The 18,616-nt window shown below is 45.0% G+C and overlaps 1 protein-coding gene across 4 annotated transcripts in view; it reads right to left on the reverse strand.

Annotated features, from left to right (window-relative positions):
• vti1a (vesicle transport through interaction with t-SNAREs 1A) overlaps positions 1-18,616 on the reverse strand; it is a 95,539-nt gene that overhangs the window by 50,276 nt on the left and 26,647 nt on the right. For all 4 annotated transcript variants that reach the window (XM_037462811.2, XM_037462810.2, XM_037462809.2 and 1 more), the window contains one exon: positions 15,500-15,584. In XM_037462811.2, coding sequence (XP_037318708.2) covers positions 15,500-15,584 — 85 coding nt within the window. The remainder of the gene's footprint in view (positions 1-15,499; positions 15,585-18,616) is intronic.

The following is an 18,616-nucleotide window of genomic DNA, read 5'->3' on the forward strand; positions in this document are numbered from 1 at the left end:
GGCCTCCATTATTAAGCGCGGCCCCCCCGTCTCCTGCCCTAAACTGGACACGGGCTCTCCTGAGACGCCGCGGCTTCCAGGTCGCAAAGCGGCTCGAGCTCCTCACCTGGACCCCCATGCATTTTTTAAATGCCTCAAACCGATCCTGACACGCAGCTCCAGACTAGACTACGAAATGAAGGAAGAGTTTCTCTAATTGGCAAAGTCTTCATTGAAGGAAAAAAGAAAGGACATTAAGATAGCTTCCGATACCGTTTGTGTGTGTGTGTGTGTGTGTGTAGCCACTTGCAATCCAAATATTTGGACAAATAAAGATGAACTAAAACAATGCAAATCTCTACAACAAAAATCAATAGCCTTACAGCTTCTTAGCCTCACGCTGATCAATATGCATGCGATCAAACTTTTTGGGCGGCGTTACCTCCACCAGGATGCCCATCGATCGAGTCCATTGATCACGTTCAACCTCCTTTTAGGAGCGGAAGGTATGGATATTTAGCACACGAGACCCCATCTGGACATCTCTGTGAACTTTGACCTTTGTGTTAATCCTCAAACAAAAGATAGAACTTATGGTACCTATACAGTCTGATCGGGACCCGTCCCAGGGGTTGATGCTGGGAGGGGCGGGGGCCTCTAAGACCAAGACCTTCTGTGGCCCGGGCCCGAGGCTTGTGACTCATTTTTGGGGGATGTTGAAATAAGGAAATTCAGTCCGACATGTGAGTTTGGTGCAAGTGTCCAGGCACAGTGAATTGAAACGTGGAAGACGTCGGATGAGATCAAAAGCTAAAGACGAGGAGGCGGGGCGGTGACGGGGAGCAAAGGGAGAATGACAGCGGGTCAATGAGGGCGGGGCGGCCAGAACCGGGGGTCTAGCGGGGGATTGGCGTTCACTGAGGCTTCTCACTGATGCGCCGCCAGGCCCCTTTGAAGGGATTATTAACACATTTTGATTACTCTGGTCCAGTTGTCACAGAAAATATAACCTCCATCAGGACCATGAAATGGACGGAGCTTTTCTTCTCTCGCCTTCCTCGTGTTGTTGCTCCCTTCGGTCCCTCCCATTGCCCTGGGCTAGCCTACCTCAAAGCACTCCACTAATTACAGTCGCAGACATCTTGAAGAATGAACTAACACATTATTATTCTGATGGCGCAAAGACAGCCTCTTAAAAATTACACACAGACACACACACACACACAAATTATTGGATACACACTCCTACGCTGCAGTGGCACTCGGGTTGATGTTTAAGCGCACGTACAGTGGGGGAAGAAAAAAAAAAATTCCCTCCTGATATTCATAATAGATGGCATTGATATGGAGGGGGGCGGGGGGGGTGGACAATAGTTGAACGATGACCTCGAAGTTTACATGAAGTGACCATCACCATCTAAATCAATTTTAAAAAGTAGATTCAGGTTTCAACCTCCACACCTCTGAGAGCCCAAAGAGACGAACGCTCTAATTACCGCGATGCTGCAGCGTGAGGGGGCAACTCTCTATTGACGCCACTAAGTCGGACACGTCCGCCGTGTGCCATTAATTGCCATGTTTCCCATGCCGGTCGTTGCGCTGGCCGGTCACATCCCACTTCACCTGCTCGGGAACCAGTTTGAATCAATGAGGCGTTAGTGTCGAACTGGCTGGTAATTTACACTTCCACTTGGAGACAAAGGCGACAGTTGCGTTCCTATGGTTTTGTCCCGATGCGCCGGCAACTGGAGCGCTGATGAGCACTTTGTGATACTGTGCATTGCAGCCTTTTTTTTACCACAAAGGTCAACAGATGTACAGCTCCCCCCCCCACCCCCCAAAAAAAAGCATGGCGATCAGAATAAAAGTGTGACAAGAATCCACTGTGAACAGTCCAAGTCCAAGAAATATTTCAAACTACAGACAGCTTGACTTACTTAATTGTTAATTCTGCATTTGCCTGCACTGAAAGAGAATGCCACGAGACCGGATGACTGAAGTGAAAATTGTACCCTTGTTGGTGGCTTTCCAACTCTGCATACATACAAACCTCACGTGAAAGGGGCGTTCAAGAAACAACACCAACCGAAACAATGGGAGGGAATGTGAGAAACTTGCGCTTCACTCGCACTGCGACTGGGATGTTGCACAGCCTACGGATGGACAAAAATAAAGAGCCACTAAAACATGTCAGTTGGAGCTATAACGAGCGAGCAATGCAGTTTTCTAAAATAGGGGGAGCGGGGGAGGGGGGGGGGGGGATTCTAGGACCGTGTACGGCCTCAGCTAAAGCGGGAGGATTACTTCAACACTTCAACCTCAAGTGCCTAAAACCAACTCCCGTTCTTGTGGTACCATTGCGTCGCATCAGATTACGTAGCGAATTATTGGGATCAATTAAGAATAGCTGTTGCATATAAATGGCTTTGTAATCAAATCCTCACATTAAAGTAATAGATGGAACACTTACGCCACAAACAGTTGGATTATACCATCAAAAGAGGAAGTATCATCTATTCACAAATATGCATGTCCTTTGTGGCAAAATGATGTGAAAGAAAGCCAAACTGACCAGAAGAATATGAAGCCTGATCTTTTTCAGTTGATTTTACCGTGACAAAAAAAAACAACCTAAAAGCAGCCTGCCTGGTGTCTTGTTAGTGTTTGCGCTTTTGACTTCTGAGATGCACCCGCCTACCCAGCTTCACACCCTGTCACTTCAAGACTAAATGAAAAAGATGCCAACAGACAAGCAAACACACATTTCCTCCCTGAATGAAGCCTCTTTTCCAGGAACTGAGTGGGAGATTCGTCTGGGAAAAAGAAAAAAAAACACAAGACAACAAAAGGAAACAAACTCAGCAGTGACTCAAAAAGAAATGAGAGAATCAAGCAAATGGAACAGCGAACCGTAGCATCATTTACTGTGATAAGCACAGCTAATACATGAGAGAGACTGCTTCTCTTTGTAGACGATTAACTACACATTCCTGTTTGTGAAATGTATATGCATAAACAGACTGAGGATGGAGCAAAGGGGCCCGTTTCCAAACGCGCACATGATCTGTGGAAAGGGCCAGCGGAGTCGACTTCAAAGCGTCCGGAGCGGGAGAGGTAAAAGTAGGCCAGGCCACGGCCTGGGAGAGCAGAGCAGGGGATACGGAGGGATAGGGAAAGAAAGGGAGAGAGAAGCGGCAGTTTGGATGGAGGGAGCCAAAGAGAGAGAGAGAGAGAGAGAGAGAGGTCCCAGGATGGGAGGAGCTCAGGTGTGAGTTGTGAGGAGGCACCTTCTGTTCGTGGCTCAGAGGCCCCATTGCCCAGACAGACATCAGACCCCCTTGTTTGGCCCAAATAAATCCAGGTGGCTCAAGAGGCATGCCCTTGTCACTCAATACAACACCCCCCCCCCCCCCCCCCCCCCCAAGAAAAACCCACACACATACATGATGACATGTACACATTAAGAGAAACTCATTTTAAAGCAACGTTTCTGTACCAAACTTCCTTTTTTTGCGGGGGGAGGTGGGGGGGGGGGGGGGGGGGGGGGCGGGATAGCACACTGCGGTGATGTGGTTGCTCTCTCTATTTTTTTTATTTATCTCCTAAAACAGATGTGACATGCTCACTTGGTGTTTGCAGGCACGGTAAAGATATCAAAGATGAGACCAAACAATAAATAGAACGACATCAACAACAACAAAAAACGCAGAAACTTACACTAAAGCCCCGCCCCACAAAGAGGTCCAAAGTAGACAGGGAGCTTAGTGAAATGCCAGGCTCCCCTCGCATAGGGACTACCTTCACAACGGTATTATATCAGAGGGCTCTTTGATTGCCGTTGTGCTGTTGACACTTTGGATCGCCGCGCAAACGAGACTTGGGCAGATGGTATTGTGCTGCTGTGCCCCGGCGCTTGCTCCCGTTCAGACACCTGAGTCCAGCGCGGCCACACATGTCCATCCCGATGACTGCGACATTCCTAAAGGGCCGTAACGCAGCTGACACACGAGAGCCAGAGGAAGCACATTCCTGTGATGGAGATTCTCGCACAAAAACGAAAAACACGATAAAAGGTAGACCTATGCTTTTGTTTTGTTTTTCCACTATTTAAAATGCGACAGAAATGACCTGCATCCCTCTGAAGATCATCTTGACAGATTTGCCAAAAACTCTCTCAGCAAGAAAGATGCTCGAACCGTTCAAATCAGCCACATCAAAGATGGAGCTCACATATCGAGACTTGTTAAGTTAACTGTAGTCACATTGCAGAGGTAGGGTGCCGGAGCCATTGCTGTCACTTGACGACGCTTGCGTCTAAATTGGGAGTGAAGGCCTCCCCAGGAGAGATGGGTGAACCTGTCACAGAAGACTGAGGGAGCAGAAATGTTAAAAAAAAAAAAAGCCACATACACACGTAGACACAAACACTAAACACAGAATCTCCATATGCTTAAGATCTTAATCATCATCGCCATCATCTGTTCTGTCCTTTTGTCTGTGTGTGTGTGTGTGTGTGTGTGTGTGTGGTTCACATAAAAGAAGGACATCTGGAATACAATTATTCCAAGACACCCTCACCCTCAAACACACACACACGGACATTTTCCTCAGAATTTGCATGAATTCCATACATCTGGCCTTTAAGAGGCAGTAACAATTATTCATTGAGCTGGTTATTGCAGCCCAAATGCAACGGCCACCAGTCTAAACAGCTCATTATAACGGCACAATAGCTCACTTCAAGCACACAGGAAAATTGGCATGCAAGTCTATGGTTGTAATATCGAACGTCCATTCTGGATAGTATAATGAAGTCTGAGGAGCTTTGTGGAGAAAGTGTAAGTAGTATATGTTTTGGGGGGATTCTGTGTTTTGTTTTTTGTTTTTTTTTGCATTTCCTCCATTGTCCCTCCATATTGTCTGAAATTAAAGTTAGCATTTTTTAAGTAAGATTTCCGAGAACGAAAATTTGGAAATAGCGTTGGAAAATCCTTTCCGTTTACTACTTTTTCTAACAGTAGTGAAGAAATTGTGTGATAGGAGCGCAAAGAGTGGAATTTGTCATTTGAATTAATTGAATTGAATTAATATTTATTTTTAACCTTAAAATAACTAATTCACTATGTAGCAACAAAATAATACTGTTATTTTGTTGGGGAAAAAAGGACTAAAATTATGGGTTTTATTTTCTCTCACTTAGAATTTTCCATTTATTTTTTCATGCAGGTTGAAAAGGAAATTATAAGAGGAAACTTACAAATTACTGTAAAATGTGTGCAAGGGAAAAAAACAACAACAACAACAACAAAAAATCACCTTTCTACTATTAGGTGGCCCTTACCAAACATTAAACAAGTCCACATCAATGCGTCGACTCTGTTCTGTGTGTAGACTCGTAACGACGCACATATTCACATCAAACCTGAGACGGGCCAGACCAAGGAAAGCGTCCCTTAGGCCATCTTAGCCAGTCCTTCACAACTGAGCTTTAAAAGATGGGCGACAGTACAGTACGCTGCAGTTGGCCTTGATTGATGATTGAGTAACCCGAGATCATAGATGTGCTTCGGGGAGGACTTGCCGGTGTGGAGCTGTGCGCATACATCAGCCCTTCAGGAACTACCACTACGGCACATGCATCATGCGGTGAGACTGACTGATGTGAGCACAGGGACTGTGTAGACCACTTACGGGAAGCTTTCTACATGGCGGTAAACAGTCAAAGTTGCCTAAAAATGATTACAGCGCGGCAAAAGGAGAGGACTTTGTTGTTATGAATCATATCGGGATCGGCGCCTGAAACAACTGAGGTGCAACACCAGCACGTGCAACGCTCACATTTTACGAGGAGACCTACACTTCCACACAGACACACACACACGCGTGTACAAGAGCATACATTTTAACTTGTGCTGATATCCTTGACAGGCACAACTACAAAAGCATAACTCAGTGGTAAATAAATAAGTTCATGCTGTCTGCGTGCATTTTCTTTTTAGGAACTCTCGGGCTCACATAGACCCTTCCAAAGGATTATGTGCTTGCATCGGTGGGTGCACGGAGGCCCCGCTTCAGCAGCTGCTTTCTCACTGAGCGCGAGAGCGAGCGGCTCCTCCCTCTCAAAGCAGCTCAAGGGCGCGGCCTGTCTACCGAACGATAGAATGCACGTGTGGATCCGTGCTTCATTTCCACCAGACGGCCAGCCTCCATCCACTGTGTGCATTTGTTCATTTATGTGGAAGTCAAACTGTTTGTACTGTCAAGGTTATGTTATTTAAAGGGGGGGGGGGGGTAGGGGTAGAGACAAGTTCCAGGCAATTTGAAATGGTGATGAGAGCTCTGCCGACTGTGTGTCCATAAGAAGTGAGTAGATCAATTAACTGCAGGCCAACCAAGGACATTTTCTTTGAGACCTACACATTTTATTCCCCTGAAATATCTGCCAGTCAAACACGTTGTGATAAGCACAGCGGCCATTTCACCCTGATCTGACCACAGAGGAGGCTCATTTTAAGTTCCGGTCGGTGCGGTCCAAATGTTGTCAGTCCTCTATGTCCACAAGTCAAGTCATGCAAGGACTAAAAGGACAATGTCAGCGCGTGGTGTGTGGCGAGCTTTGCTTAAAAACGCTGTGACGCAGAGTCTTCCGTTCCCAAAGCGCACGCGCACCGTCCGCGCCCGAGCGGCCCACGGGGCACTCCTAAGGTTACCCCCCCAGGACAAAAGCTTTACCATCCCACTGACTGGCAGATGGGGCGACCAGCTGACATCTCGGCCCGCATCCGTTTCATGTTCCCCGGGTGTCTTAAACGGGCGGGCACCCTGTCTGATGGGCCCGGGACAGCCAAGGAGGAAGCTCCTTTGACGAGGGGGAAAGGGGGAGTGTGTATGGGGCAGGGGGGGGCTCCTTGGGGCTACCATTGAGGAAAAAGAGGAGCGAGGACAGACGGAGACGGCTAATGTGCTCCAGTGTGTTTGTACAGTACAGTATAATTGTGCGTTGTGCAGGGCGGGAGGCCCGGGTGGCGTTCGAACAGAAGCTGCAGATTAATAAAGAGCTAATGAGCGCATTTAGCCGCGTTCGATGGTTGCCTGACGACGGGAGGAAATATTCTCCTCAAGGCTGCAGGCAACACTCACTGCCGCGGCCCTGCATTTTTAAGGCCGAGCCGCTTAAATGTGAGAGTATCCCTTGCTCCCTCGCAGCCTCGAGGCCAGAGGGTCGGTAGCCGTGCTGCTGGAGAACATCTGTGTGACGATACGGGATCTGACACACTAAAACAATCCGACATTAAAGCATCGACTGCACCGTCTTAAGCTGAGAAGGAGTCATTGTTGCTGGTTGTTCCCTCGGAGGACTTTTTCGATGTGTTCCCCGGCGGGGAAAGGAACGTTAAATAGGATCCAATAGTGATTACCGCTGATGACTCGCTTTAAATCATGAGGAGCGACAAAATGCAGATTACTTGAGACCATTTATAGTATCACTTGAGAGACGTTGGTACTAACAATCCAGTAAATCACATGCTATTTCCCAGGAAACATTTTAAAAAATGCAAAATATATAGAGCTTACTGGGTGGCTTAAAGTTTTATTCATAGTATTTTTGTATTATATAACGAATGATTGTGGACTTATTGTGAGGGCAATAAATAAATGTAAGTTTTAGTGAACAGAATATTGAGAAAAAGAGATTTCTAATAATTATTCTCTTATTTCTATCTATTTGGTATTTCTATTTTACGGTTAAAGACACAGGCCTCAAAATTGTATTAATTTATGTAGCCATCTACAGTAAGGGAATGATGATCATTAAAATGCTGGGTACCAAGCTATTATTTTAGCTTTAGACTGCTTACTATTATTATTACAAGTGATGCAATTTTAACTTAATGCATAGTGTGAGCACATTTTTTTAATTATACATTATTAAATTAAATGTCTGAATACAATTAATATTTATGCAAGTTGGAATTGAAAAAGTGTATACTGGCCTAATCAATCCTTAGTTACATGTAAGTTACTCACATGTGATGATTAGCTTTCCACTTGAACACAAACAAAAGGAAATTGGGGAAAAAATGTAATTGCTTTTATTAAATACAACTGTAGTCTTTTTGAAACAAAGAAAAAAGTATTCCTTTAAACTCATTTAAATTTACAAATATCCTGTTTATGTGACTGACAACGTGCTGTGAAAGCAATGTTTGATAAATGGTAGTTTGACTCGTCATTATTCAAGAATTTGCTGGTAACCCATTACTAAATAAAGACATTTGTCACTTCACTTTATTGAAATGAGAACGGATGTAAAGGAGGTTACCGGTCAAAAAAAAAAATCCTCGGGATTTTTGGTTCTTTGTAAATTAGGACGTAATGTAAAAGACATTTTATCTGGGTGAATTTAGTCATCTCCTTCCCAACATCTGCATCTCTGGTCTCTATAAAGACGCCTCTCCACATGATAAATGTCTCCTTGTTGTTTTTTTTACTCCATTTAGGGTTTTAAAATAACCACAACCCTCTTGTCATCCAGTACGTCATTCTCATCACCGAATTAATATTTCTGATATACGTCCTTGGGTGACAAGGGGGCACAATTGTCTCTCGCTGCCACTCCTTTACTTTATTATACAATTTTTTTTTTTTTTTGGTGCTCCCTTTCCGTTTTCTCTTTTTTATTTTTTATATTTCAGCGCCTTAGATGTAGCGGCTCTTTAAAGCGCCCACGGGGGCTCCAAGTCTTTGCTTTTGTCTCCCATTTCCTTCTGAAACAGTTTTTCTTTAACCCTATGCGGCTCTTCACAGTTGTTGTCTTAGCGCTCGCCTCTCTGTCGCACTTTCTCCCTCCCTCCCTCAGCTTTGTCTGTGTCAGCCAGAGGTCAATACTGCATTTTTTTTTCTTCTGCATGCAAGACGGCAGGGGTGGAAGGCAGGGGGGGTCTTCTTAGTTATTGTAACCTAATAATAGACTTTTTTATTTTAATATGATTTACGGTTGGGACGAAGCTGTCTCTTAAGATATAGTGGCATTCCACTATCTATCAATTGGAGGGCGTTTTTGTAAATCTCGAGGTAAGGATTAGATCATATCAATAAATGATCTGGATGATGTCTGATAGAGACTAGAGTCACATTTACTAACTGTGACTTAATTCTTGAGGTTATTACTAACCGACCCTGTGCATCATTCAAAGATGACAACAGACTTGTTTTTGCTTTTTTTTGTTCAGAAAATTGTTTGTCAGCATTTATCATATTTTGGGACATTCGTAACAGTCTGCCATTTCGATACGTTGATCAAGTTGAAGAATAATATGCTTAAGGTAATGTAACCTTTTCACTGCAGGAAGTGTCATGAATTAAGAACCGTACTCAACGTTATGAGGTTTGATTACATCTGTTCTCGGTCGAAATCCACCTCGCGTTTAGAATTCATTTGACAACATGAGGCAACATTTCAATATTGCCTCATGTTTTGCTCAGCCTGAAAGCTCCAATGAGCTCTCTAGTCAGATCATTACTTCCAAGAGTCTCATTATGTTGAGAGCCTTGTTGAAGCTAATAACTGACTAAAGGTCTAATTATTAGATTTTCTAATAATGTTATTAATGCTACTAAGGCTTTGTGCACACCCAACAGGGGGACGCGAGGAGAATAGCGGTTGTTATTCACTCAGGAACCGTCGGCAGGCAGCCATCTTTGGTGTGACGGGCTAGCTTCGTGGAGTCCTGCGCAAACATTAGCCGCTTAGCCGTAGCGCCACTTAACTTAAGCTAATATTTGGGACAACACCTGTCGAAACGCAGACACACACCCACACCCACCCACACCCACACCCACACCCACAGAAACACACACTCGAGTCTGTTGGTTCAGCTCTTCCATTGAGGGTACGTATGCTAGCCGGGCCATTGTGCGCGGCGGGCCTTTTGTCTGCGCTGCCTGAAACCGGCGATTGCACCTTAGCTACCGCAGTTCAAGCGTAAACAGTGTTTTCATGCCCCGCGCTATAGACTGTTGCCAGTGGACCCCTAAATCCCTGGAACAGCTGAGTCCTAGGGTGTCAAAGATAATGGCGATTTATTGCGGCGCCAGGCTTTCTCATTGCAACCCCCCCCCCCACACCCACTCTTTCCAATCGACCCCCCCTACACCCCTCCCCCTTCCTCAAACAGATTAAAATTAAGCCTTAAACATGTGAGGATGGAATTAACACATTTAGCGAGTCTCCTCTTCCCACATCCCATTTTCGCTCCGGAGCGGCTGATCCCCGCCGCCGAACGCGGGTGCAATTTTAATGACTCGCAATGTTTTTGAAGTCCACATGAAAAAAGCGTCGCCCGCCGTTTGTGGCGGCGCTAGATATGGCTGGGCCACGGCCGGCCATGATTGGGGGGTGGGGGAGGGGGGGGGGGGGGGTGGGGGGGGCGGTGGAGGAAACGCAGCCGACTCGGACTCCAGGCTCTTCGATAGGATCGGTGTCATTTTCCTCTCCACGATAAGACGCCTTGCTGACAAGGTCCGATTAGGAGTGAAAAAATCATTATTGCTGTGCCTTTCATCCACCGGGGGTTTACCGATAAACAGCTCACCCGCGGCTAGGTTTTCCCTGCGCGAGATGTTATGCGTTGAAGCATATATACACACACACACACATCGAGTAAATGTGTTGTCGAGCTACATTTTGAGAGTGTTTTTAATCACTATTATCGTTTTAAATAGCTGTAAATAAAAACATGCTTTTCTTTAAAACGAATATTGCGAAGAGGCCTCTTTAGCTGAAATACTCGCGCTGTGAAGTCCTAGATCTCAGTTCTATTAATCAAACCAATATCAAATAACATTTTCTTCTTTTTAAAGCAAATACAACTGATTGTATGTATTATGCTTTACCTGAAGGAAATGGACCAAAGCAAACTGATGCTTCAAATATTCACTAAAACAGAGAATAAGAAATAATAGAAGTGAAAAAGATGAAGCAACTTGTTTAGACATTGGACATTTTAGAAATTATTGATGTGGCAAATAAAATATTATTTTCATTAGAAAATTTTGGCGTACTAGCAAGTCAAACAAAATACACAAAAAATGTGTTTCACCAAGATGTTTATATATATAATTATATAATATATATATATATATATATAAATATAATGTCAAGTATTGACAACATTATGAACATTAAATATTTTAAACAAATCAAATTTGCAAATAAAAACAGCTTCTGCTTAAATATAACTAACACATCATCAACGTGACCGATTATGTCACTCGCCGAGTGTTTGCTCGTGGATTTGAGGCGCGAGCGCCACTTCGGTGGCCCCGGCACCAGAAGAATCCCAGAGTCTGATCTTTAGAGGGAAGAGGGAAAAAATAAAGTGAGTGGGAGAGAAACAAAGATGGAGGGGGAGAGATAGAGAGCCGGGACAAACGTGCGCTGTGTTACTGGGCCACTCCAGCGCCCGTGGACTCGCAGCAAGACTCAAAGCCACACTCCGCTTCAAACGGGAGCCATGAAGATTTTTAGTTTTTGTGTGTGTGTGTTTGCAAAAAAGAAAATATTTATTTATTTCTCGTCACTCTGTCACTTATCTATTTATTTCCTCTCGTCCCGGCACCCCCTTGCTCTGCCACCGGAATCATGTTCGATGACACCGACATTCTGAACCCCCCCCCCCCCCCCACTCTCTTTTAATACCACTGCAGTTGAAAAATCAAACTGCTCTAAAACAAATTGATGTACTCTTTAATATAGTCGTCACAACATCACAGGGTCCCCACGCGTCCGCCTTGGTGACAACTGCAGGGCTGCTTAGCTTAGCCCGGCGATGGCTGCGACTTTGTTGGTCGCTTCAATGATTTATCACAAAAAAAAAAAAAAAAAACAGAGGGAGATTGTGAGAGTGGGAAGGGAGAGAAGAAAAAAAATGAGAGCTAGACAGAAAAAGCCCCCTACATGATGACAGAGTCACTGGCACCTTTGATTGACGCGGTCTAATCAGCTTATCTCCGTCCTAATAAAGTTGATCGCCCGCGGTGCTGCTCTCTACCTGGCATGGCGTGAACTTTGGACTCGGCTGGGGTCCCCTCCCCTCCGGGGCCAGGCTCTGGCCCCTTCTCTGCTTATCTGAACGGGACTGAAATCAATCCCTAATGAGCTGTTTTCATTTTTAGCAGGATTGATTACAGGCCCCCTAAACGCCAAGAACAGTCGCCCGAGCAGCGCACCCAGCCTCTCGCCGGCCACCTTTAAAATGCAGAGCAGCGGCGCTTTTGTCTTTGTGTCTCTCTTTGTTTCAGGGGCTCTTTTTGCTGGCATTGCTAAGTTATTTGTGTCAACTGAACAAGTAGAAAGGGGGGGTTGAATTTTCAAAGTAAATTCACTCCACGTTTGCCGGCTGGAGTTATTGAGTCAAATGATTTTTTGAAAAAAGGGCCCTTCGAGAAGCATTCATTCGCTCATAGTAATTGTAAAAAATGAAGGGACGTTACGTTTTGTGCTCGAATTAAATGTTGAAGTGCATAAAACATGCATTAGTCATGTCTCTGCAGGGAAACAACAGAAGAATCAAGCCCACATAAAAACTATTGCTATTACAACCCGTAATTGAAGCTTAATATTATTATTATTATTGTAATGCCCTAAAATGATCAGTAAAGGCAAAACAAAGCAAACGTTATTTAAAGCCACTATATTAATAGAGTGCTGCCGGTAAACAAAGCAGGGAATTTTTTTCCTGGAAGGGGAAGTTTTTGATGGAGCATTTTTCTTCTTGTATGAACTGTGGATTAGTATGTAACTATCTCTCACTCTTCAATGAATAATCATCAAAAAGGTGGAGCAGCTAATCATTGCAACTTAGATGCATTATCTGACATGCTATCCATTTCTAAACAAGCAATCATAAATCATTCAAAAACCTTTTCAACTGGGGAGGGAAGGACTAAAATCTGGCATGCCTTTGATTTAACATCAGTCAAGCCTCCACATTTGGGCATTTCAAATGCCCCCGACTCAAATGTCTTTAAATTGGCTAACTGCATGCCCTCCCACTTTATTTAGGGCCCTCTTTAAACTGGGCTAGCCCCCATGTTGGCTTGTTGCTATGCCTGGGCTTTTAAGCCCGTGCTCTTCACTAATGAAGTTCTATACTTTATTTATGAGACAAACAGAGGCCCCTGGTTGTTCAGGGTGCGTGTGGTAAATAGCTCTGTGCGTCCGAGGAGTCTCCTCGCCGTCCCTCTGAGGGCTCTCACTGCTTTTGGCGGGCCTTTGTTTTTTTTTTTCCCTCGCTAAATTCACTGGAGACACTGAGAACGGTAGAAGAAGGGGGGAAAGACTGTGTGAAGATTTGGCTTTTCTCAGAACTATGAGTATTCCCTTTTCCCTTAAATGTGACCTAGAAGCATCCTGGCTTTTTTTTGTTCCTGGTCATTAAGAGATATATTGTCAACGGTTAAGAGAAATGCGTGAGAGAGCAAAGCTGAGATTCTACGCGAGTTCTTTGTTGAGGATCTATCTCTTTGAAACAAAATGTCTGTTAGTTCCACTTTCCCCATTGGTCACTTACAGCTCCTGAGGGCTACCGTGTCATTGTCGATGGAGGTGTTGCAACTTTGTAATAATAGAAAATAACGACGCCAAACTGCTCTCCGTAAAAAGTACATCTTAGATGTCTGGCAAGAGTCGAGTTCCTGGCAAGAAAAGAATTTGCGAGATGACCAGAGAGTGTCTGATTGGAGAAAAACTCTAATTATTTGTGTTGAAGGCCCATGGACGCCATCCCTTTGTAAATGCCATTTCTTGAAATGAAATGCGTGAAGAAAGCCGAATGCAGTTCTTGATGTGGGAGAGAAGGAGCTACAACAAATGGAGCCTTTATTGGACGAAAAAAACAATTTAGTGTTTGCAAAAAGACAAATCCCACCCCTCAGTATCCTGGGTCTCTACTCTAAAAGAACTACGGCAGGCCTCTGATCCAAATACTGCGGCATTTCACAAAGACGCCCTCAGAACGTCAGATGTTCAACCGGAGGATAAACATCGCTACCTGATGTGTTCGGGCCCAGCGCGTTTGCTGAATTAGAGAGAGCTCGTGGAGGAGTGGAGGATCTTTTATTTGTTGCAGATGTATTCCGTGTTTGACCCCGGCGACGTCGCCATTTCAGGTTGTGCATCTGAGCGGAGGGTTGGTATCGACAGCGGCGCAAAGGAAGGGGTCATGGATTAAAGACGTGGGGCGAAGCTCCCCCCCCCCCCCCCCCCCCTGCACCCCTGCCCCCACGCCAAGCTGCTGGGGACCAAGCCAAGTGTGTGGGACCGAGGCAGGATAAACGAGCATTGTTCCGAGCTAGCTGTGCACACGGTGGATGAGAGCGCCGCCGGTGGTACGGGGTCAAGGGGCATGTGGCCGACGATGGAAGGGGAGGGCGGGGGGGGGGGGGGGGGGACCGAGCGGCGTTAAGCCACGGCCCGCCGCTTTGAAACCGACCGGGCTGCGAGGAAAAAAAAAAACACCAGAGACGGAGCCGGCAAAAAGGTACAGCCGGGTAGAATTAAAAGTCAGGAAGCTCGGGATAACGGCGGGATCGTCCCGAGCATTTCAATCGATACTTTTAGGCAGAGAATGCAGATTGTATTTATGCATTTGTGAAGGCAAGGCACGGAGAACATCAAAGGCCGCTGGTCTGCGTGCGAACCTTCCTTTGCTTGAATTATTAAATCTGTCGATGTCGCACGCGCCAGCCACCCCGCGATTATAGTGTAAATTGACAAACTTTTTCAAAACTACAACGGAAGCCACAGAAAGCTGGTTGATACTTCAAGAATGAGCTTTGATAAATCTCTGAGGAATACACTGTGCCTCAATAATGTGGTGACTGTCAGGAAGGAAGACAGGAAGAAGAAAAAAAATATGCTAACTGGTTTAAATCTATTTAAGATTGCAATGAGCTTTTTTTTTCCTATTTTAAGATAAAAAACCCTCCTTGATAATGAGGAAAAAAGGACTTTGTGTGTGTGTTTATTTAGAGTGTGATATTATGTTTTTTGTCTTATTTCTGCACTCCTGAATTAAGAACTTCAGGAGGAACGCTGACGTTGTTTATTTTCATAGACCCCGTCTGTTTGTAGAAAAAAAAAACCACAATCGCTCAACACACACACACACACACACAAACATTTTCTTCGGGAGCAGCGCAAGAGGAAGCGGCGCTCGATCTGTTGCCTGTACGTCTCTCTCTCTCTCCCTCCCTGGCTCGCCTTTGATGTTCTCCCGAAAATGTCATCAGGCGTCAAGGAAAGAGAGGTTTTTTTTCTTTTTTTTCTTCCCCCTTCTTTTCTGCCCCCACCCACCCACCCAACCACCCTCAAAACACACACAAACACACACATCCACCCACCTCGCATATGAGCAAGACAATTTGCTGTCGCTCACTCATCCCCACCACTATCTTGACTCCCCCCGCCGACACCCCCTGACTCCCTCCTCGCCCAATCCGAAAACAGACTACGAACCGGTTTCCACTGCTATCTGGTAGCCGGCCTCCAGTCTCCGTGATGACCTTTCCAGCTTCTCTGTGTTGTCCAACAGATGCGCTCTCTGCAACACATGGAGAGAGGGAGAGACAAAAAAAAAAAATGAATCCAGAGAAAACAAAACACACAAAAATAATAAAGAAGAAAAAAACAAACAATTGATTTGAGCGGGCTGGGACCCATTTCAAAGAAACACATCAACACTGTCACCTAAACAGACAGACCACATCCACAACACCTACGAGCCAGGTTGGCAATAACCTTCATGGATGACAATGTGTTACGTGCTGATGGAATATCAAGCATGTGCGTGTTGCATCTCGGACATAAAAACAGGAACGACTTTGAGGGTTGTCGCGTCCTGATATTGAGCCGAGGCGGGGAAGGTGGAGGTGCAAGAGGGGAGCGAATTAACAAGCAAACTAATCTAATGTGAGGCCTGTAATTGTGGATAGTAATGTCACATGTAAAATGAAGGATTTCATGAGTATTAATGAGAACAACAATAACACAAATCTGTCGATGTCATAAATGAACACAATTATCCTAAACATAGCCCGAAAATGTCTTTTCGGCATCTTTTTTGTCCACATTAGTGGTAATTCATGATGTATGAGTTACTCCCCCCCCCCACCCCCACCCTCCTGCTTTACTCACTACTATCAACAATTGACAAGGCTGCCCATTGAAAGCATGGCGCTCCGAGAGCGTATCAAGAAAAAAATTGTGTTCCATAAATAATTAAATACGCTTTTCAAAGTGGATGTTTGCGAGTATCAAGGTGTTCGCTGGGGCTCTAATATCACGTGCAAACACATCAATTGATAGCAGTTACTCAGACACCAGTGAGAACCAGTGATTTGAGTTCCTGGTCCGTAAGCTGAAAAAATTCATGTCTGACGAGCAAGGCGAGAAATATCTGATCCAACGGCCTCGGGCTCCCCCTTAAGAGTCGGTGCTCTCTAACGCACAAATCTACGACTGAGGGCGCGTCACGTACTGCACCATGCGCGTAACACATAAACACGCAGGAAACAAATCATTTTAAGATTTACCTTCTTTTTTTTTAACACTTGAGTTCAATTCAGATTCTTTACATCCAGATAAAAACGATTAAAAAAAAGGACCCATGCTAAGTTTAGACAAAAGCTTATATTGACCACAATGCTTCTAAATCTATTTGTGATCATTTGTATTTTTCAATACGAGAGGTGCTGACTTAAGTGGAACACACACATACCTGTACGTTTCATGAGTGATTACTCAAAGTTTGTTGCTTCGGTTGCAACAAACTTCCTAAAATGTCAATATATAGAGCATTTATCCCAAATACGTTTTGTTTAAAAACATTTCTTCGAGAGGAGTTCCCGACAACCTGTTGAGGAAACAAACTGCTTTAAAGGGTAACTTTAATGACTCTTCAATGTGGACCCTGTTTTCCCACGTTTGTGTCAAAGTGACTATTGGGGACGACAATGGAAGGAAGCCGCTGTTGCAATTCCTCGTTGTTTTTGCCACCACAAGCTTAGGATTGTTATCATGTCTGATAATGGAAAGGACTGTAGAGAAAAACGAAGGGTCTTTACCTTTAGCTGGATACGCAGTGTGTTTTTTATCATTTTTGACCACATCCACGTTGTTAAAACAACGGTTGAAAAATACCAAAGCTACCCTTTAGGTTTGTTTTTTGTGCTTCTGGCCTTGTAGGTTTTTTTTTTTTTTTTTTTTTAAATACAATTTCCAAGATCTGATAAACTACACCTCTCATTAAAAGATTCTGCTGCACTGCATCACAAGGGGGTTAATCACAAAAGCATCTCTTTGATTCGTCTTTGTTTCAAATAATGCTTAGATATTATATTGAAGTTGTTTTATTCAGTGCAATTATACCATTTCCCCATCATGGTTGCTCCTAGAAGATCTTACAATGTTATTTAGCTGATTGGATGAAATGCACAGACTACTTTCAGCGGTTTACAAATCGTCAGCGAAACATTTACCTGTATTCAGAAGCTTTGTGTAGATAAAGGGTGGCGAATGCCATTGTCCAGTCTATGTTATTAGTACGTGGTTGTTTGGTGCAGACTTTTAACCACCTTTCTAACATAGAACCATAGCTCCAGAGAACATATTCAGTCCCACACGCTGTCCACTGTGGTGCCCGATGCTTACATTAAATCAGAGCCGAATTCAGAAGAGGGATCATGAACAGCATAAAAGTGGAAGGCTTGTATGTTTACTCGTATGTTGGTGGTTTTGATGGCCTTTCTGATATGCTACGCTAAGAAACTGATCAGATGGAGTTTGACACTCAAAAACAACCTGACGAATGACATCTGCCTCTCTGACGAGGGTTTGGGGGGGGGGGGGGGTGTCTCCAGTTTGGGTTAGGCTGTCAGAATGTGTACCAGCTAATCACTCAGAGGAAATGGAAGAAGAAGAAGAAAATAATAAGTCAACGACACACTTTTCAAAGTTTGACAATAAGAGGAAAGGGAACAGCGCGCGGAGGGGAAAAACTCCCTCTGAACTCTTCTTCTTCCCCTCGCTTCCCTTTTCTTCGCGCCGCTGACAGATGTCATTTAAAACGCCAGAGATACTTTCGAATAGTTAACGGGGGGGGGGGATGCAGTGGGTGGGTGGTAAAACGGGGGGAAAGCGATGATGAGGGGACAGCGAGCGGGACGCGAGGTGCGCTGTTTTTTATTTTTTATTTCAGGAGGGTGTGGCATTGGGACTGACGGGGGTGGGAGGGGGGCCCCACACATAGAGTGTGCAAGTCGCAGTGGAGGTGTGCATGGATATCGAGCCGGGGGCCGTAATGAGCCGATGGATCAGAGGGGACGTATTGACATGCGATGCTTACGCTCGTACACCCCAAGACCGCGGGCTGCAGCGCCTGCGCGTGCCCGGGAGAAGCGAGGCAGCTGGGGGGGGGGGGGGGGGCTGGGGATACTGACAGAGTTGCGCACTCCCCGGGCTCTTCAAAGAGCTCGAGTGATTAGTATGTTATCATTACCATTCGAAACGGGATTTCTCCTATTCCCTCTCGGCAAAGGTGACACGTCTCGGGGAGACGGCCTGGCGGACTCGCTG

Source organism: Pungitius pungitius, chromosome 21 (genome assembly GCF_949316345.1).
Source record: "Pungitius pungitius chromosome 21, fPunPun2.1, whole genome shotgun sequence".
In the NCBI taxonomy this organism is placed as follows: Eukaryota; Metazoa; Chordata; class Actinopteri; order Perciformes; family Gasterosteidae; genus Pungitius; species Pungitius pungitius.